This window comes from Camelus ferus, chromosome 1, assembly GCF_009834535.1.
Source record: "Camelus ferus isolate YT-003-E chromosome 1, BCGSAC_Cfer_1.0, whole genome shotgun sequence".
In the NCBI taxonomy this organism is placed as follows: domain Eukaryota; kingdom Metazoa; phylum Chordata; class Mammalia; order Artiodactyla; family Camelidae; genus Camelus; species Camelus ferus.
The window spans coordinates 67192420-67217854 of record NC_045696.1 but is presented as its reverse complement, the minus strand read 5'-3'; the positions used below and the strand labels follow the sequence as shown (position 1 = coordinate 67217854).

The 25435-nt window shown below is 40.8% G+C and overlaps 1 protein-coding gene across 1 annotated transcript in view; it reads left to right on the top strand.

The window, feature by feature from the left end:
* The window catches only part of TPRG1 (tumor protein p63 regulated 1), a 124381-nt gene that overhangs the window by 33253 nt on the left and 65693 nt on the right, over positions 1-25435 (top strand). The window contains exons 3-4 of the mRNA XM_006188859.2: positions 3662-3753; positions 23787-23963. Coding sequence (XP_006188921.1) covers positions 3662-3753; positions 23787-23963 — 269 coding nt within the window. The remainder of the gene's footprint in view (positions 1-3661; positions 3754-23786; positions 23964-25435) is intronic.

Here is a 25435-nt window from a genome sequence, read left to right as displayed (position 1 = left end):
CAGTACGTTTGTTTTGACTGAAAATATTTAGTGCTAGACTATTAGAGATGATATTGCCCATTATGCTATGTAGTGACTTATAAATGTGGATCCCCCGAATGACTTTTTTCTTAAAATTTTATTTATTTATTTATTTATTTATTTATTTATTTATTTATTTATTTATTTATTTATTTATTTATTTTAGTATTAGAAATGTATGTGTATTTTCCTTGCTAAGCTTTCTTTTATCGGATAATGAGTTCATATCATTCCATCACACTTTCCTATTCATTTTAGGCTGCAAGGAGTCTCAGAGCTAATTGTCCCACTGCAGCAACCATTTGATCCCCAAATCCCAGCACAACAATTTCCCTTCTATTTAATATTAACAAGGAGAATAATCATAAAATCTGTTATTACTCAGCGTTACCAAATGTTTTTGGAATTTCCTAGCTGCTCTAGTACAGATAATGTTATCTTTTCCATCTAATAAATGATAAACTGATGCCTGGAATGACAAGATGACTTAAGGTGGGTGTCACAAGAAGCAGAAAGGCTGAGATTTAAAACCTCATCCTGGACACAAGGCAAAGTGTTCACGCACTGTATTTCATTTTTGACACTAAATAGCTGGAGTTAATTCATTATGGTAATCAATATGTCAGGATACACTGCATAACTGCTCCGTGCAGACATGACTGATGTTCCTGCTGAAGGTAAGAATGCAGGCAGTGAGGACATGGACAGAACTCCAGAGACTTCCAAACTGTTCTTTAAAGAGCACACTTCATTTTTAATGTTTAACTTTTGAAAAGGTGTACAGTAGAACAACATCTCCATCCATCAAGTTCCTTCCCTACCCTTAGGGTACCACCGTTAGCATTTTCTACATATCCTTCTACAGTGGCATGTACAAACAAACTTAAATACTTATTCTTATCCATTCTCCTTTTTACACAAAAAGGTGGCATACTGACCCTTCTGAATATTTTTGTCTTTCACTTAGTAATAAATTTTGAAAACTTTACCTATAAGTGTGTTTCTTCATTTTGTTAAACTATATTTAGCATATTTCATTGCATGGCTGTGTCCCATGATGTATCTAACAAGTTTCCCATTGATAGATATTTGCATTATTTCCAAATTTTTGCTGTCCAAAAACAAGGCTACGAAGGACACTGTATACTTATGTCATTCTGTACACATGCAGGAGCGTCTACAGTATAACTTCACACAAATGGAATGTGTGGATTGAAGGATAGATCATTTTGGTAGATTTTGCCAAATGCTTCCCATGGGGAAGACAAGTAAGGTTTTGAAAAATTCTGCATTCTTACATTCATCTGCACATATTTTTGGCGAAGTGCCTGGTATAAAAACATTCAACAAAATGCTTATTTTAGGATTATTTCATTATTCTTCAGTTCCACTCAAATTTTTTTTCTTCTAAAAAGTATTCATTTCACTACCAAGTTATATTAGCTTGAGGCAGAAATTATGTGACTATAGGAAGAGAGATAGGAAAAACAGCCATGATGAGTCACCAAAGAAAGTGTCATTTTTTTAGAGCACTGACCAGTGGGCCTGGTAAAGTCAGGCTGCATCACGAGGAGCTGAGGATGGGTGACAAGACAATTGTCACGGAATCATAGGAAATATCCCTGCAGGGTAGCCCCATCCTACCAGCGGGATCACTGGACATCAGTGATGTTGGCACAACCTCCTCTGTCAGTGCGAGCTCAAGGCATATTTGATTCATGTCTCAGAACTTACAGATTTCATGACACACAGGTTTCGGCAGGCCTAGGGTACCACATTAGCTCCCTGACAACTCTTTAACCAGCAGCAGAGGTTGACAAAAGAGTCAGAAACCATTCAGCCCACTGACTGACTGTCCAATTCAACAGGAAACTTGTTAAAACTGAGAAGTCAGAATATCTTGGTATAAAGGCTATGATCGTATTTTCTTAAAGATTCCCAGGAGGTTTTGCTCATCATCTTGGCTCAGAAACTCTTGGTTCAGTCTACTCAGTTGTCTTACAGAGAAGGAAACGGAGCCCAAGAAAAGTCAAACAATTGGCCGTAGGCCACAGAATTTATTCATGACACATCTGGACGATGGACCCAGGTCACTCAACTCTGGTCAGTTGTCCCGTCCATTTCCTGGATGACTTGGGCTGGTGGGGAGCTGCACAGATACAGTTCTACACTACCTTCCACCACTTCATCTGGAGCAGCTTCATTCTTTTTCTATACTTTACACATGGACTCGTCTAAGATTTCTCTTAACCAATGCACTCTGTGGCCAACATCTTTCAAAGCCTTTTATCATAGCCTGAGAACACAGGCAAACCAGCATCCTACAACACCTCCCCTCTGGGAGGAAAAGATAACTTGCATGGGTCCTAGCCAGGCTAGTGTCCCTGTTTCCTTTTGGGAGAGAACAGTCTCAGGCTAGGAGGGTTAGAAATGTTAATATTTATGGAAGAGTAGATATTTAGCATAAAACCCTATTGTATAGAGAATATATGAGAACTTGAGAAGTGCTTGTCCCAGGGTTGGGCATGAGGCCATCACTGTGTTGTAGGCCTGGAAGTGGGGTGTCTGGGGTGCCTGTCTGGTCTCTGTCACTTTTCAGCTGAATGAACTTGACAAGTTACTTCCCTACACAGACTCCTTCTTTCTGCACCTATAAAATGAAACAGCTTGTGATAGGTAAGCTCTGGGCTGCAGGGGTTCTCAGCCTTGGCTATACATTGGTGTCCTCTGGGATGCTTCCAGAAATCCTGATGAACTGTTATGTGGGTCCCGTCCACTGAGTATCTGATATGATTGGCCTGGCGCACAGCTTGGCCATTAGGATCTTTACAAGCTCCCCTGGTGATTCTGATGAGTAGCCAAGATTGAGAATATCTGCCAGAGAACAATGGTTCTCACAGGAGAGTCCACACCCACAGCATCACCTGGGAACTTGTTGGAAATGCAGATTCTCAGGCTTACCCCAGAACCACTGAACCAGAAACTCTAGGGACAGGGTCCAGAAATCTGTGCTTAAAAACACACTTCAGGTGATTCTGATGTGCCCTGAAGTTTAAGAATCATTGAGCTAGAAGGCCTATTAATTTCTTATTAAGGTAGGTATTAATCCATTTTTAAGCTAGAGATCGGCTCGTCATAGGAATACCTATTTGGAGAAGGGTGAAGAAAGAGAAGTAAGGAGACAAAAAAAGTTCACTTCCCAAAGCCAGCTAAAAGTATACTCAGTGCACTGGAGGAAGGTTTCCCTTTTGTGTTTTAAAGCCATGTACTCTTTGAAGAGAGAACAGTTTGATTTTTTTTTAATGTATATATTGCTAAATGCATTGACCTTCCTGATAAACATGTTGTTTGTCAGAAAAACTTATTCCCTGAAAATGGCTGTCTCCATTTCTATGGGAAAGTATGAGCCAGATTATGGAAGCCTCACAGGACCCGATCACCTTTGACCCAAGGAGAGCAGCTTAGTAAATACCAGAGTTTAAGGCAGCTTTCTGGAAGGCAGGGCCTATGAAAGCAGGCAAACCCAAGAACTATCTTTCCTGGTCAGCTTTCTGGAGGAGCTGCAGGGATACAGTAAATGATCATAAGCACAAAGAGAACTCAGTCTTCTCTAAACTAGGTATTTTCTTTTCCCACTCAGCCAGGGGCCATTGAGACCGCCATGGAAGACTTGAAAGGCCACGTTGACAAGACTTCTGGAGAGACCATTCAAGGCTTCTGGCTCTTGACAGAGTGAGTAGTTATGACTAAGCAAAAGGCAGTGGGAATCTACCATTTTCCTTGACAACACCATAATAGAATAGGAGATGGGTGTGTGGAAGAATTTATCCTGGATTCTGTGTAAGATAATCAATTGACATGCCCAGTTGGAGAGTAATGTTTCATGGTGCCTCATGGCCGATGGTACAGCCAGGTGTGACTTCTACAGCTGTTTTCCAGGCTAGTTGCTTCACTCAAGCCCCCCCCATGCCTACCTTAGATCAGGCCCTCATCACTGCTCTCAAGGGCTAGTGTGTCAGCTTCCTAACTGATGTGTCTGGTTCCATCTCTGTCTTGTAAGAGTTCTTCCTCCAACCTCAGCAGGCTACTTACCATCCCAGTAGAAATAAGCGTTAGGAAAGAGGATGAATGAGGTCAACATATTAGTTTGAAGTTTATCTTATGTACAGTAACATGAGCAGAAAAACGAGGGAACTCATGCAGGATAGGGAAGAGGGGCCACCTGTCCAGAGTTAGGATAAAAACCAAATCTAACACTGACATCCTATTCCTTTAATAGCTGCTCTCTTCACCCCCAATGCTTATCTCATCAACAGGGGTTTTCAATGCAAATGACACCATGAAGATGGTTACCTTTCTGTCCTATATGAAACTCTAGTGTCTGGGTGACTTTTTTTTTTACCCACCAAGCAAATATTAGGAATGTCATGGTCTCTATAATCATAAGTAAAGTACATAATAAGGGTAAGAGGCACCTCTTTTCTTCCACAGAATCCATACTATTAAATGGAGAATACAATTAGAACTCTATTTCAAATACTTAATCGGTTCTGTAAATTTCTTGTCAATACGATCATCACAGGTTCCAACAGAAAACTCAGTAATTTCTATACCTTGAGTGAAGAATCATTTAATCTTTCGCCTCTGGGCAGGACATCTTTAACTAAGTTTTAAGAGAGCAACGCTGGAATGTTTAAACATCCAGCTGAGCAGAACAAATCCCTCAATGGAACACAGAATTAAATAACCAGTTAAGTCCATCTGTCTGACCACTATGTTGTATTATTGTAGCAAATGAGTTCCAAGAATTGAATTAAAATAAACTTTTGAAAACCTGACAGGTTCTGAGCACTTTTGTCTTCATCTATAAATTGGAGATAATGATATATAACTGAAGAGTTGTTATGAAGACTAAACAATGTAACACTGTGAAATTCTTAACAAAGTCCCCAGAACACAGTGGATTTTAAATGGGCAGTACTGTCCTTACTCTCATAAGTACTAACCATTGATAAAAGGTCCTTTTCTTTTGGTAACCTCTACATTTATGCCTATCCTATCTGTCTCTATCTCTATCATCTCTGGGTTACCCTTTTTTTTTTTTTTATTTGAAGTTATCTCTGGGTTACCTTTAATGAAAAGTCTATAATTCAGGCTTTTCATTTATTCACTTTTACCAACCTACATTTTATTCTCCACTCTCCACCTCCCATTGCAGAGTGAAATAGGGCTTGTGCAAATGAAAAGTCTCCCTTGATTAGGATAAATATCAACTTAAATGCTGAAGGTCACATCAAAAGTAAACACCTGCTTTGTCTCTACAATGTGTCTTACTTATAAGAAAGAATGCACAAATGTGGTCTTTCAAAATCCAGGGTGGCAGTTTTTGAATTCTCACATAATAGAACCAGTCACTTCTTTAATGGTGCTTTTTTTTTTTTTTCCGTATAGAACTTTGACTTGGTTTTTTGTTTGTTCGAATGTTTTTGTTCAGTGATTATAATGGCCTGTAGACAGCAATTGTCCAAATATAAATCTGATTATGTGATCTGCATTGAGGCTTAGCACCACAATTGTGTGCTTGATATAACATCAACTAGGATGATGGCTAAAAACAGCTATTTTCAGATAAGTACAAACAGCTTAGCCCCAAAGACCTAAGTTTTGTATGTAGCTCTGCACCTAATAGGAACTCAAAGAGTTGATGAGGACTCTGGCAGCCAGTTTTCCATTTCTCTTTTGTTTGTGGTGCCCAATTTAATTAAAATCAAAGTGAGGCATATAGCCTGTGCATGAAGAGCTTCAAGCAATCACATTTGTTTATTTGTTGTCAGACTTTCTTCCTTTGCACATTGGAACCCATCTCTCCTCTTTAAATAGTACTTTTGTGTTCGTTTTTGGTCATCCTTTCCACCAAAATTCTTTTACTCCTCCCCAAACCCTCCATCGAAGGATACTTTCAAGAAAAGATCTGATTCCAATCATTTCTACTATAGTAAGAATCTGACAGTTTCTTTTCCTTGCCTGTTAATTGTTAAATCTAGATCAGACTGTATTCTTGTAATGGACAGAGCTCCCGGTTGTAAAGAAGATGGTTCAGGCATCTGGGCTAAGTGAATAGTCTCCGAGTCACTGTGACTGTTTAAGCAGAAGATGGGAGGCTATTTATCAAAGGAGGGTCATGCATATAGGTTTTGAATGACTTTTCACACTTAAGTCCTCTGTTTGTAGGACAACAACATAGGGAAATGCAGAAACAACAACAGCAAAAAACAATCAAACAAAACCCGAAACCTCCAAAATAACAACAGTAAAACTAAACAAAACAAACATATAAACACACAGGCTCAGAAAGATGAGCGCTTGGGGCTGCTTTTGTCCGTTTCCTCTTTTTCCTGATGGACTGAGACCCAGCCATTCAGCTTTCATGAGTTACATGGCTGGGATGTAGACCAATTTCCCCAGCACACAAGACTCTTCAATCATAACCCTTTTTGTATGTGTCAGAGACGACTGGGTTTTATGTACATCAACTTTCAGCTCCTTTTGGGAAGATGAGAAATCCCTGACTGCTCATCTGGTGGGGTAAAGAACATCTGCTTTCAACCCAGGGTTCCTGTTTCAGAAAGATAAGTAGTAAGAAACTTTAAATGTAATATATAGCACATTTCAAAGTATCTTCATGGCCATGAACTTGCTTTGTCTTCCCTACATCCTTGCTGGTTTATGATTCCCATTTTACAGGTGAGAAGTGGAGACTAGGGAGGATGAAGTGGCCAGTTAAGATCACATAAGTGATGGAGCAGAAAAGATGGACTACGGCCCTGCATTATCTGGGTTCTGGTTCTTTCCCAAAGGATGTAAGATGTAGGTGAGGCGTGACTAACGAGCCCAGTTTAATCATTAGTCATGGTTGGCCAAACTCCTAGAGGTAACTTGGTACAGGAGGGCTAGGTGGAAACTGTTGAGAGAGGAAACTTGAAAATTGTGTCACGTTTAAGAACTTTGAGTCTATCCCTTAGGTGATAGGGAGGAACGGATGGGTGAGAAAGTGTGAGTGTATTTATATTTTTATGAAGATCACTAAAGGTCCACAATCCCTTATTCAAAATCCTTGGGACCACATATGAATCAGGTTGAGAATTTCTCATATTTTAGAAATGTTGTTTCTAAACAACAACAAACTGATACATACATTGTTTATTTTAGGCCCCAGTGGAGATCTGTGCCAGCCCCCTTAATCAAACATATTAATATCTTTGCCGGGAAACATACGATACTAAAAATAGAAAAAAATGGCCTCAGGCTGGTTCAGATCTGGTTTTACCACAAAGTGAGTTTGCACCAGGACTGCAATTTCAGAGCTTTGCTGAATTTGGAATTGGGAGTGAGGGTTTGTCCTGGCCTGTGCATAACTGAGATGTGGAGCATCAGTGAGTTGGGGGAGGCCAGGTGACGATTAGCTACCTGTGCAGTGCTGGCGAGGGACTGATCCAGTGGCGTGCCGGAGCTGGTTCACGCTGGCTCATGAGAGGTGAATGCTATGTAGAACTTTGAGAATTTTAAAAGAGTTAATTGTTAATTAGTTAAAATTGAATATAGTTTCACAACTTAAGATTATACATAAAATCAAACCAAATTCACAGCAAATACATTAAATTTAAAACAAGGGTAATATACTCAAAACCCCTCATCTTCTGATGATTTGACTTCGTTTTGCTGTTACGCATGCTCTTGGGGTTGTTTACGCCTGTTCTCTTTAGTGGGTGGAGATGCTATAAGACAGTGTGCTTCTGCTCACCTCTTACCAGCTGCACACTCAGTGAGGTCATGTTGGTAGCTTGGCACTGGCCCTGGTGGCAGCGACTACACCATGGAAATAAGCAAACCCTAGAAATCAGAGTTTAATTTACTGTTTTGTTGATCGTCTGAACTCAGGAAGGTAAAGGAAGGCATGTTAACGGCGCAGATTAAGTTTAAAAGTGTGTCGTGGCTGTGGCTGTGACATTGTCAGAGCACAAAATAAGTTGAGGAAATATCCTTCCAGCATTCAAAAACTATTATCCTGTTCAGTAAGAAAGTCACCATTTTCACCAATGGAGGGGTGAAGTCTGGACAGGCAGCTGAGGAGAGATTAACGCCAGGCAGGAGCTGCAGACTTGCAGTGGGTCTGTGTTCTGGACCCGTGGCTGGGGCAGAGGCCATTGGCTGTTCTCACAACTCGTTTGTCATAGAGCATATACTGAGGGGTGCGTTAGGAACCGGGAAGCCATAAACTGATAATTGACATGGCTGGACTTTGTGGATCTTTGCCTTGAATCATCTGTGGGGAAGGGGTTCAGGGTAATTCTCAGGCTTTGGTCTGGAAAACAGATGGGGTGTCTGTGCCACTGTTCCAGGTGGAGAAGGACATGGTAACTCTACCTTACTGAGAAACTGCCATATGCCAGACACTGGAGAAGAAACTTTGTGCGCACAATCTCACTTAATCCTCCCAACAATCCTGTTATTCACTTTTTACAGAACTTGTTGAATATAGTTTTGCGGGGAAAAACGTGTCTGAAGTGTTTATAGAGCCTCTCATGGTGGTGTTGAGTAGATGGCTTTACATTGGGGTCCAGATGCCATCTGCATTGGTAGTTTTCAAAAGAGATGGTAATCCTGACACATCTGTGTAGCCTTGCCTTTTATAGAAGCTAAGGACATGAAAAGTCATTAAGTTCGTCACGGCATTTTCCAAGGGATGAACCAAATTGGTTCAAGTGAGCTTCTCTGTGATGTTCTAACTTTACACAGATATATCATTCAGCAAAATTATAAAAATGAGTTTGAAGGCACTTTGGTGGAGAATATGAGAAGGGTGAACAGAGAGACCAAAAGGAGAACTGGAGAGATGGAATCAACTCCAGCAAGATCCCAGTTAGCTGAAACCATAAAGGTGCCCTATGGAGATTCCAGTTAGGACCCAGGTCTCCAACAGAGCCCATCTGGGAGGCTTATATGCCTCTGTAGCTATCATGACAGGATGGTGTTCAGCTCTACTTTATCGCCTTCTCTCACTGTCTTTCTTGGCCCTTCTGGGAAAGGACTTTTAAAATAAATAGCGTGTTCCCTTTTAGAAGCGATCCATCAAGCTAGCACCGAGGAGAACATCTTGACCCTCTGTGGAGTCTCAAAAAGCACGATACAATGGCAATGAAGGGGCTCTTCAGTTGAATGTACTCAAGACGTCTTTGTCTGCGGCGGTTAAGGAGGTGGGAGGGGATGGGCTCTTCCCTCCACACACATTAGTGTGTAGTGGTGGTGGGGAGGATGTTGTTCTTATTCCTCTTATTCCTGAACAAAAAGACTTGCCTCTAGTGGCCGGGATCAAGTAGCTCTCGCTCTTCATCTTTGTAGAAGAGTCTTTCAACATGTGCCATTGTCTACCTCTCCCTAAGTCCACCGAGGTTTCTATCCGAGGTCTTCGGTACAACAACTATGTGAAATCCAGCTAACTATCTGTGTTGAACATGTAGACAGTAGAATGAAAGCGAAGTCAAGGAAGCAGCCTGGTGTCATAGAAAAGAGTCCTGAACTCGGAATGAGATGACTCGACTTGGATTCCCGGCTCTGCTACTCATTATCAGTGTAGCTGGGTGAACTTGAGTAAGCTTTGCCTTTTTTTTTTTTAAATTAGTGAATTTTTCTTAATATATTCTTTAATCCATTAGAACTTCACTGCTCTTGAAAGAAGCACAATCACTGTTGATTTTTGGTATATATCATTCTGGCTTTTCTCCACGCAGTTTTGTCAAAGATGATTATAGCATTAATAGATAATGTTTATTGAGCACTCAAATTATACCAAGTGTGTGATAAGTGCTTTGCTTGCATTTGCTTTTATGTTGGTATAATGCATATAATTTTGATGCTCTCTCCATAGAATTTCTCTTAGGTTTTGTTCCTCATATTTTTCTTGGTTATTATGTGGTTTTTGTAAAGTATTAGACAATTACTTTTAAACTGTCAATGGCTACACTAATTTAAAGGTTTATATTATTCTTTTGAAATTGAAACATCAAGTGAGAGATATTTACCAGTGGGCCAGAGTAGCATTCCACAGTGGGAAAGAGAAACAAAAATGTATAAGGCATTCTCTGTTGATTTTTTATACAAAATAATAAGTAATATTTCTCTAGCACTTTATAGCTTAAAAATTACTCTTCTTCATCTAATTCAATCTTCACAGCAATTGTCTGAGGTAGGAAACATTAGCTCCAGTTTGCAGACGAAGAACTCAAGGCTCAGATGCATAATGCAGCTCTAAAGTAGCAGAGCTAGAAATCCAATGCATTATGCTGCCCTGATTTTTGCTAAAATGGTCCTTTTGCTATTGTGCCCAGATTCCATATGTGATCTTATCAGATTGTAACTGGTTGGAATAAAATCAGAAATTTTGTTTCTTGGGTTTGGTGGAGTAAGTGGAAGTGTGTAGGGCATCTCTGCTTAATTTAGAATGATTTCCCAAAAGAAAGAGCTTTCCTAAATGTTTAAAAAAAAAAAAAAAAAAGCATCCTGAGAGATGCAGGAGCACTGAGGCACAGGGAGACTGCGAACGATTTCCCAGGTACAGGATGTGTCTGAAATACACTGATTCCCAAAGCAGCGATGCATGTGTTTGCTTTACACCTGCTCTCACATTTGATCCTCAAATAGACCCATGGGAGAAAGCAAGGAGGAACTATTGGCTTTATTTTATGGATGAAGAAACCCAGAGATTAAATGACCTGTCTGAGGGCAGCCACTTATTAAGGGTCACAGGAGGGGCTCGACTTCACGGAACTTCTGTCCCAGCCTTGCTGTCTTCTCATCGCACTGCTCCTGCTGCCTTTTGTGATTTTTCATCTCCTGACACAGCCATCACCACGGTTTAAATTGTTTACATGATCTTTGTGCCTGTGTCTGGTTTCTCTGTTGATTGTCTATTGTTTGCAGGGAGGAGGACAGAGCTGTTGGGCAGGTTCAGAGACCTTTTCCTCTTTTCCTCTCCGGATCTTTCTGGACCTGTGTTGTGCATTTGACTTTATTTAGTTTTTCTTTTCCCATAATCAACTGAAAAAATCAGATACCTGCAGGGAATGCTGGATACTGCTGTTGGGCTGAGGTCAATCTTACTTTTATCTTGTGACATCTAATTAGATGTCTAATTTTTCATTTGTAATGAAAAAACTGCTCCTAATAATTAAAAACAAAAACAATCAATCAAACAAACAAACAAACAAAAAAACAAAACCCAAACAAATTGGGAGTCAGGGATTGCTAACCTTTTGGTCATGAATAGTAAACATCATACGCAAATTAACAACCTGAAATGTATCTCCTACCCAACCTCACTCATTTTTGCAAAGTGCCATCTATTCTAGGCTTTGCTGCTCAAAGTATGACCTTGGAACCAGAAGCAGCAGCAGCATCTTGGAGTTTGCTGGCAACGCTGAACCTCAGGATCCACCCCAGTCACACTGCACCTGAGTGTGCATTTTCACACTATCCTCAGTTGGTTGCTATGATTAGATTTTGGGAAGCACTGGGCTAGATCACTCTCATGCTCATGACCTAAGGACATTAGTGGATTCTCACCACCTACATAACCTTCTGTGGCATCTTTAAGGCTCTGCATGCCGTAGACTGAATTGCCCTTTCCAGCCTTATTTACCATTATGCCACTTAACAAATTCTATCAGTCAGCTTGAACTGCCTGCTGTCCCCTCAAAGTTCCTGACGCAATGCCTTGGTCTCATGACTTGTGCTCATCTGATTTGCTCTCTCTGGTATGCATTCTCTCCCTCCTGTTTATCCAGACCTCTTCTTGTCCTTCAGGGATACTATGGCCATAAAGACTTTCCATATTAATTGAACTACAATTATCGTCTCTCCCTTTTCTGCGCTCATGTTCTACAACGTAGAACACTTCATTATGCACATTGTAAAGAAAGCATTCCCTACATCAGGGCCTGGTTCTGGTTCACCTTCGTCCAAGCCCATCTCTGCCCGCCTCCCAGTACTCAGTATAGCGTCTGGCGCAGGGCAGGGGCTCAGAACCTATCAAGGACTTGACTTGCATTTAATTCTGATAGAGTCCTTTATTGTTTGAAGCTCATGCCTGACACTAGCAGGGCCATCCGTCCATCCATCCATTGAGTCCTGCCTCCATTACCCTGTTACCTCCAAGCAGCTCAAACTGCCACAAGACTTCCTCCATCCTTGGGTGAAAGCACTCGGGCTGAAAAGTGCCTCAAATCTGTCAGGATGTTAATGACCTGTGGCAGGACTCTGGCAGCAACAAAAGCACCTCTGTTGCCAGAATCCATTTATACTGGGTGGGTGTTTTTGACAACCACTTAATTAAACACATTGCTTTTCTCTATAAATTCCCCCATGGCATCAGCCTCATCCAGATAGCTAATGGTCCCTGAGTAACCTGAATTATAGGACAATGAGGGCATTTAGTTGCTGCAGTCACAAATGTGCTTGGAAGTGTCTGTTTTCCCAAGACTGCTACGAATTAGGGAGGAGTCAGGAAGAGCCAAGAGGTGAAAAAAGTCAGATGCAGCTAAATGTTCAGCTCCACCACTTACTAGCTATGTGAACTTGGTTGTGCAAATCTTTCACATCCTCTGGGATTCAGTTTTATCATCTGTAAAATGGGGATGTAAAAAGGGATATTGATTTAAGGATTAAATTATTGAATATATGTGCAACGTTTACACCAATTTTTGCCACACAGTATGTGCCATGTAAGAGTTGGCTTTATTATTATTATTATTATTATTATTAATATTCACTCATTTATACATCCATTTATGTATTTACAGAGCTATTTCCCTAGGCCAGGCACTGCCTTAAATGAAGAAAATACAGAAACAAATAAGACAAAATTTCCATCTTCTAGGAGCTCTCAGTCTTGTGGGGAGGGAGGATGTGTAAGTGAAGTCAGAACAGAGTATGATACATGCTGATACACAGTCCTGTAAATGATTCCGTGGGAGCACAGAACTCACTGTGTCTGTATTATTGACATAGGTCAAGGGATATCCAGGATTAAAGAATGAAGATAAATTTCCAAGAAGATATAGTGGGGAAGAAAACATTCCGGGAAGAGAGAAGACTCTGTGCAGAGTGACAGAGACAGGCTCAGGGAACCACAAAGAGTTCAGTGTGGCTGGATGGCAGTGAGAAAGTCAGACAACTAGAAACAAGCTGGAAAGGCAGGAAGGAGCCAGAAAGTAAAGACTTTTGAATGCCAGGCTAAGGAATTTAGATCATATTTTTTTCTGGAGTCACAAAGTGGAGATCCAGAAGCAATTTCCACCCTGCTCTGTATTTTTCAAAATTTGAATTTGAGTGCTTTTAGATAAGGCATATGCCCCCAGTTTGCCAACACCTTACCACTCCCTATTGCCTTACACTGGTCCCTCTTCATATCCTGTGTGCTGGGCTCCCCCACTCATGACAGCCAACTGTGTGCATCTCTCCAACTCCATGTCCAGTGACCTCACTTTGGTATGTTGACAGTCATGACAGGAGAATTTATAGCAAGGAAATAAAATCAAGTCAATATTATTATTATTATTATTATTATTATTATTATTATTATTATTATTATTATTATTATTATTATAGAATGTGTTTACCATTTATACCACCCCACTGCCTTTATATTTCCTTCATGATCACTATATAGGCATTTCTGTCTTGAGTTATCAAATAGAGTGTTAACATTATTACAAAGGCAATCGATTTCAGAAATAATCGGCTAATAATTTAAACTTAGTCTTGATTATTTAGGGGACTACCAATGTGTCTTTTACTGAAGAAAACAAGTAAGACTTGTATCTTAATATTGAGGCTATCAACACAAGTAGGCCACTACAGCTGTTATACAAACAACTATTATAATCTGTTACGAATAAACATGCTGCCTGATTCACAAACAGGAACTTGTCTCCACTTTATGGGGATCCTGGGTTGTCCCCAAATGCCCCGTTGTGGGGAAAGTAAGTTGAGTCTGAGAAGAGTAATCAACGTGAAGAGGAGGGAGAATCTGCTTCCATTAGTATGTTCAATAGAAAGACCTAAAGAGTTGAAGAATCGCTGTGGCTTCTGAAATGCTGTGCTACGAGCTGTTAATAAACGTGTAGACCTCTGAGCCAGGAAATTACCAGGGAAACTGAGAGGAACCTGCACAACATAAAAGGGTCTGTCCACCAAGAAGACAGAGCAAGCTCTACTGTGCGTGCCCAAACAGTAAAGTTGCAAAAGACGTGACATCAAGCCACTAGAGCTGAAATGAGACATAGATAAATCCCTGATTACAGTTGAAGAATTCAAGGCCATTCTTTCCATAATTGGTCTAAAAAATGGGCAGAAAGTCAGCAAGGATTTAGAAAAACCAAACAACACTAGGACCCAATCAATATTTATAGAACAGTCTACCAAGTAACAGCAGAATACACATTCTTTTGCAACACCCACGGAACATGTACCAAGATCTACTATATTCTGAATCACAAAACAGACCTCATCAAATTTAAAAGATTTGCAGTCACACCAAAGTACGCTCTCTGATTACAACGGAATCAAACAAGAAATCAATAAAAGAAAGAGAACAGAAAAACCTCCAAACACTTAGAAACAAAACAACATACTTCTAAATAGGGGTACATAATTCAGGGGTCAAACAGAAAGCCTCAAAGGAATTAAAAAGTACATTGAATGAAATGCAAATAAAAATACAACACATCACAATGTGTGGGAGACAATTAATGCAGGCCTGAGAAAGAAATTTCAACACTAAAGGGAAAGTGCTCGATACAATTGAGGAAAAGTCTCAAGTCAATAATAGAAGCTCCTGCTTCAAGAAATTAGAAAAAGAAAATTCAAAGTGAGAAGAAAGAAGGAAATAATAAAGATAAAAGTACAAGTTAATAAAACCCCAAAATAATAGGGAAAATTAATGAAGCAAAAAACTGGTTCTCTGAAAAGTTCAATAAAATTGACAAACTGCTAGAAAGGCTGACAAAGGAAAAAAAATAGATACAAATTACTAATATTAGGAATGAAACAGGGGATAGCACTACAAACCCTGTTTGACAACTTAGATGAAATGAACCATTTCCTCAATACACACAAACTACCACAACTCACCCAAGATAAAATAGATAATTTGAATAGCCTTATAACAATTAAGAAATTAAATCTGTAATTAAAACCTCCACAAAAAGAAGTATCCAGGCCCAGATGGTTTCACTGGAGAATTCTATTAGATGATTAGAGAAGAATGAACATCAATTTATATAGTCTTAATAATAGTAGAGGGAAACCTTTTTAATTTAATAAAGAATATCTTCACAAAACCTATAACTAACATCATGCAGTTGGGAAAAGATAATTATTTCCCCCTAAGACTGGGAACAGGACAGGTGTTCACTCTCACTATCAAATTTAACATAGTCCTAGAAGTTCTAGCCAGCATAATAAGGTAAGAAAAGGAAATAAAAGGCATACAGATCAAACAGGAAGAAATAAAAAATGTCCTAATTGTAGATGGCCTGATAGTCTATGTAGAAAACTCCAAGGAGTCTACCAAAAAATTCCCAGAACTAGTAGATAAGTTTAATAAGTTTCCAAGGTACAAGATCAACATACAAAAATTAATTGTATTTCCACACACTAGCATTAAAGAAATGAAAGCAAATTAAAAATACAATGACATTTATAATCACTCAAAAAAAGAAAAATAAGGGTAAATCTAAAAAAATTATGTATAGGATTTACACGTTGAAAGGTACAAAATGCTGACGAAAGAAATCAAAGAAGATATAAATGAAAGGAGAAACATACCAAGTTCCTGTATTCATAGGTTGGAAGAATCAATATAATAAAGATGTCAATTCTCCACAAATTTGACATACAGTTTTAACATAATTTCTTTTTATCTCAGCAAGATTTTTGTAGGTATAGACAAGGCAATTGATGGAAAGATGAAGGAGTTAGAACAGTTAAAACAAGTCTGAAAAAGAATAAAGTGCTTCTCATCTGCAATCCCTCTTTTCTACTATATAACTTCAGCCCCTGACCATAACTGATTGGACAAAGAGGGGCTAATCCATTAGCTGACTGGAGACCCAAAAGGCAACTCAAAGGAACAATCTGGATGAATGGAATGCCCTACCTTGAGAGTCTGAACTGGGAGATGCTAAACTACAGAGGCCGGTTAGCTATGAGAGCAGACTGAAAATTCAGGTATAGTCAGGACTAAGGAAACAAGGAAAGGTCCTCTGCAAGGTGGAATTAAAGAGGAACAACTCTGGCAGTAAGCAGAAGGAGCACATCAGACTAGAGGATACAGATGAGACGTGTAGAGGAATACACAGAAATCACGAGAGAGACAGCCCCCCACCCCCGTTCCCGAGACAGTAGATTTTATTCCTTGTGACTTTCCAGGTTTCATAAAGCCCAACTCTGCTATGGCTCCTGTTCTCGGGTTTCCGTGGCATTCCTCCAAGTATTTTTATAACACATCTCCTCTTCTTGGACTTGCCTGATGCGGGCTGCCTCCCCTGTACCCAAGGAGATGTAACTAACATAGTACAGTAAGTAAGTCTCTCTCCCATTTAAAAAAATTAAATAAAACAATAGAAGGGGCAAGATGTGAGCATGTGTTGTGTCTTGTCCCTCTGTTCTTCCCTCTCTGCCGCCTCCTCAAAATTAGTCCTCGTTCCTCTGCCAGCTTCTTTGGCTTCTGATCAAGTGAATCCCCTGAAGTGAATTCAGGGAAGCAGGGGAGGAGACAGCCCCTCAGGGTGTGGGTCTCTTGTTAGTGCGTGTGCCTGCAGGACTTGAGCTTTTCAACAGCTATTTAGTCTGTTTGTGGGAAAGAGAGAAAGAAGGATGGGGTGTGCCCAGAGTCTTTTCTTTTGTGTAGGGTTTAAAATATCTTACTGATGGTACTGTGCTAGGGAGAGCACAATTGCCTGGCTGCAGAGACAAACTAAGAGGGAGAAGAAGCTTGATGGAGTGTATATGGACTGGGCAGGGCGGGGAGGGACAGGAGAGGGGCGTTCAGAGAGCTGGGTTCTCACCTTGGCTCTGTCATTCGTACCAGATGCACATCACTTTATTGAGGCATGGTCCCTCCACCTTTAAGTGGGGGATAATAACCATGTAGTGCAAAAACATTCACAAATTGCAAAGAAGCTGGTTATTCCCGCATGTGATGTGGCTTCGGTTTGTATCTCCTTCCACTCTCCCCCTTGTTCCCTCTGCTTTAGTCGCACTGGCTTCCTTGCTGTTTCATAAAGCATGATGGAGCCCGTCTTGAGGACTTTATTATCCAGAGGGAAAAACTGACCATTGTTTTTCTCTGCAATCAACTAGAGCAATATGAAACTCCACAGTAGGACTCTTCTTACTCAAGAAAAAAACAGTCTTTGTGGGCACAAAAATGGACGTTTCCAGGTGCATTCTGTCCATGTCTTATGGGGACAGCTCCGTCCTATAGTGATACATGTTAAAGAGGTGTTGAAGAAATAAATAAATGTTCCTGAGATCTTTCTTTGTGTACGTTCCAGAGAATCTTCCGTACTTGGCAACTTGTGCTTTTCCAACACTGAGATCTTCACCAAAGAGCAGGAAATGAAATATTGATAGGAGAGCGTTCTTTAAGAGTATCAAACAGATGCCTGGGTGCCTGCTCCTCAGCCCTGGGAGCAGTGGGCTGGGAATCAGGGTACCTGAGTCTGTGGACTTGTCAATCTGTATTATCATTATCAACTCTCATCACATCTTTGGGTACCACATTAACTCCTACTCTTCCTTAGATGCTTTTACCTCACATGTTAGAGAACTACATATTCTATAAGATCTGAATGCTTTCCTCAGTCTTCCCAGCAGCGAGCACAGGGCCTGGTACCTGACTGGCTGCATGGGGTAGTGGGAAAAAAATGAACCACAGGAAGTCAAGTCAGGGAACGGAACGGGAACAGGGAAGATTTGTGGACATGAAGTTTTTATTAGAACACTGAGTTTACTTGGAGGGTCCCCTATTTTAAACAAATCGGAGAGGCCCAGGGAAAGAGTAACCCAATGATTGAAAGAATTGCATGCGGGTTGTTTAGCTAAAGGTTTTATAAGATTTCACTTAGCTCAGGGGGAGGGAAATTGCTTTGCTTCAATGCCATGTATTTTTTCATCTGTTCGTGTTTGAATAGCAAACTCAAATTGAGTTCTCTTCAGGGCCTGGAACCCAGTGGGTGCTCAGAGAGTAAGTGTGGAATGAATGATGCAGTGTTTTCCTCCTGGGTTGCAGATTTCTGGCTGGCCAAGGTACTGTCTTCCTCTTCCAAGGGCTGGGTTATGTTATGTTATGCTAAGAGGCTAGAGGGGCACAGGACAGAAGATTGATTTGTAAATCAGGTATAATCTCTCTATTCAATATTAGGGAAGATGTCTTTACTGAGTGTTGTGTGTGTGTGTGTGTGTGTGTGTGTGTGTGTGTGTGTGTGTGTCCGCGCGCGCGCGCTCACAAACACGCATGCTTATGTGTACGTGTTCCAGGGAGTAACATTAGAAAAAATATTTTGGGAAGAAAAATCATTTCCAAACCACAAATTGATTTGACACAACCTTAAAAGAGCAACTGAGAGTATTGTTAGGCGTGGTGCTGGGGCCACTGGGAAGGCATCTGGGGCGATTTGAGTGACTAGGCGGGGGTCCTGGAAACTTGCTCCCGTGGGTCCGGTCCCGCCTGTCATTGCTAGTTCGCTGTTGCCCTCTGCTGGCCAAATTGTTGTAATCCCAGGAAACGGAGGCAAGTCTCCCGGAGCAACTAGATTCCCACTTCAGTGAGGTCTAGGCCCCTTCCCCATCAAGCCGGGAAATGATGTCAGTGCTGAGGAACAGCGGTGGCGGGGAGGGGGATGAGGCAAATCCTCTGCCAGGAGAGATCGGCTTTCATCACTGAGGGGATGAGTTTCGTGAGTCTTACGCTTTATTCCATGCTCTGCTCAGTCGCTAAGACCATGCTCCCTCTTTGGTCTGTGCTGAGCCCAGTGAGGGGACCCACTGAGGACTAAGGCACTGTCTCTACACCAGAAGGTCTCCCATCAAATGTGGGGGGAATGGGAATACAAATATAGGAAGCACCGTAATTTAAAGGAGTCTGTGACCAGGGCCACAACTGAGGCACTGACCGAGGCTTGTGCGTATTTAAAGAAAAGAAGGATGACTTCCACTTGCAGGTGAGGGAGGCGAGGGAAGGACCTCTGTAAATAGTTTGCGTTTAAGCAGGGAATTTGAAGGTTGGGTGAACTTTTCATTTAAAAAAAATATCTCTTTTACCATCAAAGTAGGATATGTTTATTATAAAAAAAAAATCAACTCTAGCTAATAAAAGCATGAGAAGAAAGTCACTTGAAATCCTACCACTCAGAAATCATCAGTGTTAACATTCTGATCTATGTATTTTGCTGTTGTTACAAAATTGGAAGTATACTGAAGGTAACATTTTGTATCCTGTTCTTTCTCACTCTTAGTGCATGAACAGTTTCCCGATGTTACTGATGATTTCTTGAAAATGTGCTACTTTGAGGGGGGAGTGTTTCAATATGTACACCTGAGGACAGCATTCTTCAAGCAGCAAGAGGCAAGACATATAGTTTGCATGGCACGAGAATAGTTAATTCTTCACTAATTCTTTTCAGAAATATATTTTGGACACCTATTACCTTGGAGACACAATGTTAAGAACTGCTTCTGTCTTTGTGAGGTTTACAGGATGGAGAGGAGACAGACATTAATTCGGTAATCATAGAAATAACTGTAAAACTGCATCTGGGATAAGTACTGAAAATGTGCAGGTCTATGAAAGTGTACATTAGAAAGAAAAGAAGTAGTCACAGAGGTCTGGGCAGGCTTGCGAGAGTACGGAGTAATTGAGCTGAGCACTACAGGAGGTAAGTAGGTAAAGAAGATTAGGAAGAACATACTCAGCAGAGGGAACCACATGTGCAAAGTCCCTTCTGTACGAGTGGGCGTGGTGAGTGTGAGAAGCTGAAAGAAGGTCGAGGAGAGTGGCATGTAGAGGCTTGGCTGGAAGTGAAGCTGAAGAAATAGGGGAGATCTGACCCTGCAGAGCCTCTTTGACCAGGTGAAAAATTTTTGTTGTCTCATAAGAGCTATAGAAGAACCGTTGAACTTTTTGAAGCCAGAGTCAGGCGGTAAAGGCCAGATTGCTTTGAAAAGGTCTACCTCATTGCAGTATCGTGGCGAGACTGGAGGGGAGCTAAGAATATGTCCATAAATCAAGTCCAAGGGACTAGTAGCCCTAGCCCACTGAGAAAGTCATTGCAATAGTCCAGGCAGGAGATATGGGAAGACTGGATTAGGATACTGAAAGTCTGGAGAGAAGTGGATGGTTTTGAGAGATGTTTAGGGAGTGAAATGTTTAGGACTTGGCATATGAAGTGAGGAAATGGGATGGGTCCAGAAGGACACCCGAGTCTCTAGCTTGCATCACTCGATGGAATGTGGGTTTTTCCCCTACGATATGGAGCACTGGAAGTGGTCAAAGTTTAAAGGGGCCAGTCAAGGATATTGTTTGGAGGGAGAGGTTTCCCAGAGAGAATAATTTCAGGAGTGGCAGAGATCATCGCATCAGCTCCTTCCAGAGGTGGCTTTTACTACCTTCACATACGACACTGAAGGATCCTCTATCTGGGGGGTGAGTGGTACCAGGGGTAAAGCCAACACTATCCCTGGATTTGGGGTCTCCATACCTGTTTCAGGCCTTTGAACTACTTCTTGCTAGGTGTAAGACATCAGGCAAGTCACTTTAGGGGTCTCTGGACCTTAGTTTCTTGTCTTTAAAATGAGGGTAAGTCCAAAGGATTGTTGGGAGAATTAAACGAGAGCATTGATATTCAAGGGCTTTGTAAGCCTCCGTGAATGGCACAAAGAGTATATTCTTGTTATTCCTATGCCTATGTTTGTTCTGGATATTATCACCAACCAAACATATTAATATTAGGGATATAAAATTCAGTGTTTTCTCCAAGAGTTCTTTGGGGGAAAAAAGGTGTGATTGAAGTCTAAATAAATAAATATACCACCCAGGAGCTAGAGATGGTGGCCCCAAACTATTTATAAGCCTGTGTGTTTACTTGGATTCAGACTTTTCCCGACATGTAAATTATGCAGTCTGTGTCACAGCAGAGCACTCTGTGTTCCTAAAAAGAATTCTCTTTTTTTTTCCCTCCCCTCCGAATCCATCCTTTACCTTTTAAAATAAATCTCATTATGGAGTGCTGACATTTTCAGTAAAACCATTCAACCAAAATCAGAGGATTTTTTAGACTAAAAACAAGTCTGGTTTATTAGGCAGCAGCTTATAACTTGCTGCTAAGTAGATACAATCTATTTAGAGAAATGTATGTAGATATCTGATAAGACGTTTCTGAATCCCTGTCTCTTTCTGACTAAGACTGAGAGTGTTAAACAGATGATCAAGATTTCTCTCCTTCTCTCTGCGGAGTGGGAGTTGAGAATTGCAGCGTTGTCGGAGTGGATGGAAACCACAGAACCAAGGTTTAAACAAGATCTCTCGGTAGCTACACCACTAACTCTACTACCAGATTTTAGCTGATTGATTTTAGACATGACCTTCCTCAAAGGGTGGTGGGGACATGTAGAGCTAATACTTGTGCATACCTGATAGCTGGCATGTGTCATATAACAAGGTCTCCATGCATGGTCTCATCTTTCTTTTCTTCCTTCTTGTGTTTCTCCCTACTTCTTCCTCCTTCATCTCCCTTTTTTCTTCCTTCATGTCTCCTCCTGTTCCTCCTCCCATTGATTTAACTCCTAACTCTGTCTTGCCTGTCTGTCTCTTGACTACATTGAAGAATGGCATATATTGGGGTTACCCAAGGTCACCTAGTCACTTATGTCCCTGCCAATGATAATAACTGCTAATTTACAAAGCATTGGTTGAGAATCATATGCCTTAATTCTCTCCCCAAACTTGTGAGATGGTTATTAGTACCGTCTCCATTTCACAGATAAGGGATGTGAGCTACAGACAGGCTCAATGTCCAGTCTTACAGAGTTAGTAACTGGTAGAGCTGGCAGTTTTCACCCCCTACACTCACCCAGCCCAAAGGCCTCCAAAATGGTTATGATTGACACTCATTTATTCACTCGAAAGATACTTATTTAGTGCAGGCTATTTGACAGGAACTGAGTACAGAGCCTCACAGACAGTCCTCCTAGAACAGACACACACACACACACACACTCACACACACACACACACACTCACACACACTCACACTCTGACACATAGGGGTGATACTCAGACCACACTCACTGGCAATGCCCCACCCTGTAAACTGGGTGTTCATTCTGATTTGTCAGTGTTTATGTGGTACCCACTGCTGAACTTTATACATATCATTCCTTCTTACAAACCATAATAGGTTTGGAAAAGGAAAAAGGATCAGCATGCTTTGAGAGAGTGTAACAGAGGGATGAGTTAATATAGGGGTTTAAGATAACTTCTTTGAATGAGGTACTTGAACCATGACTTGGACAATGAGTTTTCTCAGTGTACTTTGAGATGATGCTGGGCAGAGGCCAGACCACACAGCGACCTGTAGTCCATGTCACGTAACTTGGATTTGATCCTGAAATCAGAAAGATGCTACGTAATACAGTAAACAGGGGAGTGGTATCATTCCTTTTGTATTTTAGGAATAGCACCGTGGTTACTGTGAGAATGGATGGGAGCAGGGTGCTCAGACTATCTTTACATTAGACTGATGCTGTGTAGTGGGGATTCAGATATGAATCGGTCACAAATCATCCTTTCCAGACTCTTAGGGAAGACGAAACATGTACTGAAACAATTATAGTAAAAGTCACGCAGTGCTATATACTGAAGGCTGCAGCAGACAGACAGCAGAAGTGCTGTGGCTGAGAGGAACTGCAGACCCTGCCGACTTTCTTTTCACCAGAAACCATTGCTTTGACATCTTTCTGTCCTCACTGTCGGAGAGATTCTTAACTCTCATAATTTTCCATGCATACTCTGAAAGGCTGTCAAATCTGAAGCAAATCAATTCAGGAAACACTCATCTATTGTCTGCTTTGTCTTTGGCTCACAAGAATCCTACTTCACTAGTTACACTATATTTCTACCACAAGAAATGATACAGTGAGTTTGAAATAGTGATGGCTTGGGTGGCAGTCAGTGGACCTGTATTCAATTCTCCATTTTGTCTTTGGTTAGCAACGCAAACTTTGGAGATTGGCATAAACTAGTGCTTAGTGAGTTGTCCAGACTGAGTTAGAACAAAGAGATATTTTTGGTGTCTTTGAGGAAGATGCACTCTATGAAGATTTTCTAGAGAGCTGGGAAGATGTGGAGGAGCATGAGTCAGTTGACTGCCAACATGATACAATCTTGCTCATCCCCACTGGATCGCATTAATGGTAATCATCTCTGAGCTCTGTGTCCATAAAACATTTCCCTGTTATCCTCCACCTTCCTTCTCCCTTGGTCATGGGACCAGAGTGAGAGAAGAAATGGCATTCTTCAGCTCCTCTTTCTTCCAAGACGGTCTAACCTCTTCATTTCTCATGTTAGCAGAGATGTTTCAGTGAATGCCATTATCTTTAACTTGGAAAGATTATGCCATTGACTTCTCTTCTCTGTGGTGATTTTACAGGATAGACCACTGGAACAATGAGAAGGAGAGGATTTTGCTGGTCACAGACAAGACTCTCTTGATCTGCAAATATGACTTCATCATGCTCAGCTGTGTGCAGCTGCAATGGATTCCCCTGAGTGCTGTCTATCGCATCTGCCTGGGCAAGTTTTCCTTCCCTGGGATGTCCCTGGACAAGTGAGTATGATGTCTCAGACTTGAGAAAGTGGTGTCGTAGGTGTGGGGCTTGTGGGAAAAACAATCACGTAGTTCAGTTCAGTACTGTAAGCTGGGAGAACCCAGGGGAGAACAGTGAATATGTAGTTGAATTCTTTAAACAATCCTTGAGTTTTTAACTGTATGTCAGACACCAGGGATACAATTTTAAGTACATTTGCACTTTAATATGAGAACCTGACAAGTGAATGGTTACATGTAAAGTGGAACGAGCTGTGGGGGCATGGAGGAAATGTTCTCAACCTAATCTGTGTGGCAGAGAGCAGAGCAGCTTTCCCAGAGAAGCACTTGAGTTAATATTTGACACTGGGCACGAGTTAGCCAAAGAAGAATAAAAGTTGAAGAATATTCCAAACAGAAGGAAGAACACAACCAAAGGAGAGGAGGTGGGGAAAAGTGTAATGCCTTTGAGAATGGAAATTAGCCTGTAAATCTTAATGGGCAGAACCCAAGATGGCTAATAGCGCTTCTTAAAAGAAGCCCCTTTGTGATCTCACCTAGAAGCTTAGTGGGGGGCAAATCAAGTCTCTCAGAGGTGTTGACAGTTCCCACGAGACCTGGTGAGGTCTGTAGAGGAGGCTTGCTGAACTGAGTAAGTGCTTGTTATGGTCTCAGAAGGACTTGACATACTTCAACATTTTAAATCTAAGCCAGAAGGACAGCAGTCTTCTCAACCTCCAAATGTGAACTCTTCCCATGGAACTGTGAGCTCTTGGAGGGCAGGTACCTTTGTTGTCATTGTTAATGTTATTTAAGCACCTGGCATTGGGCCTGGTATGCAGTAAGAACTGAAAAATTTTTCTAAAATACTGAAACAAGCATAGGTGGATTAAATGATTGGTTTTCCTTACATAAAGCATATCACATCAAAGAACTATTTTTTATTTGCTCTTTTCATGGATACTGGAAATGATTGATACTGTTCTTTAACTCCTTGAACTGGTGGATTTCTCAATAATACATGCACATTGTACATTTATTTTTCAACTTCGCAAAAATTATTTACTATCAGAAAATCTCCCTCCTACCCCAGACTCTCAGTTCTCCACAATTATCTCCATAGGTAATAGTCAGCACTTTCATGTTTTGCTTTTTTTTTTGAGAAACAGTCTGTAAATTTATAAGAATAAAAATGTCTTTATTTTTTATTTTTTATCCAGATGGCAGGCTAGATTTCTCAGCATCGTTTGTTTGGTACTCCAGTATCTCCCCTTTATCATATATATTTTACCATGTGTATTTGTGTCTATTTTTGGATTATCTATTCCATTTACCTGCTTATTAAAGTACAAAATGGTTTTAATTATTGTAACATTTTATTACATTTTAATATCTGGTATTACTCCGCCTATTATTTTCTTTTTTTAAGAATTTATGTTTACTTATGCATATTTATTTTTCCATCAGCTTGCCTAATTTAAAAAAAATAAGTG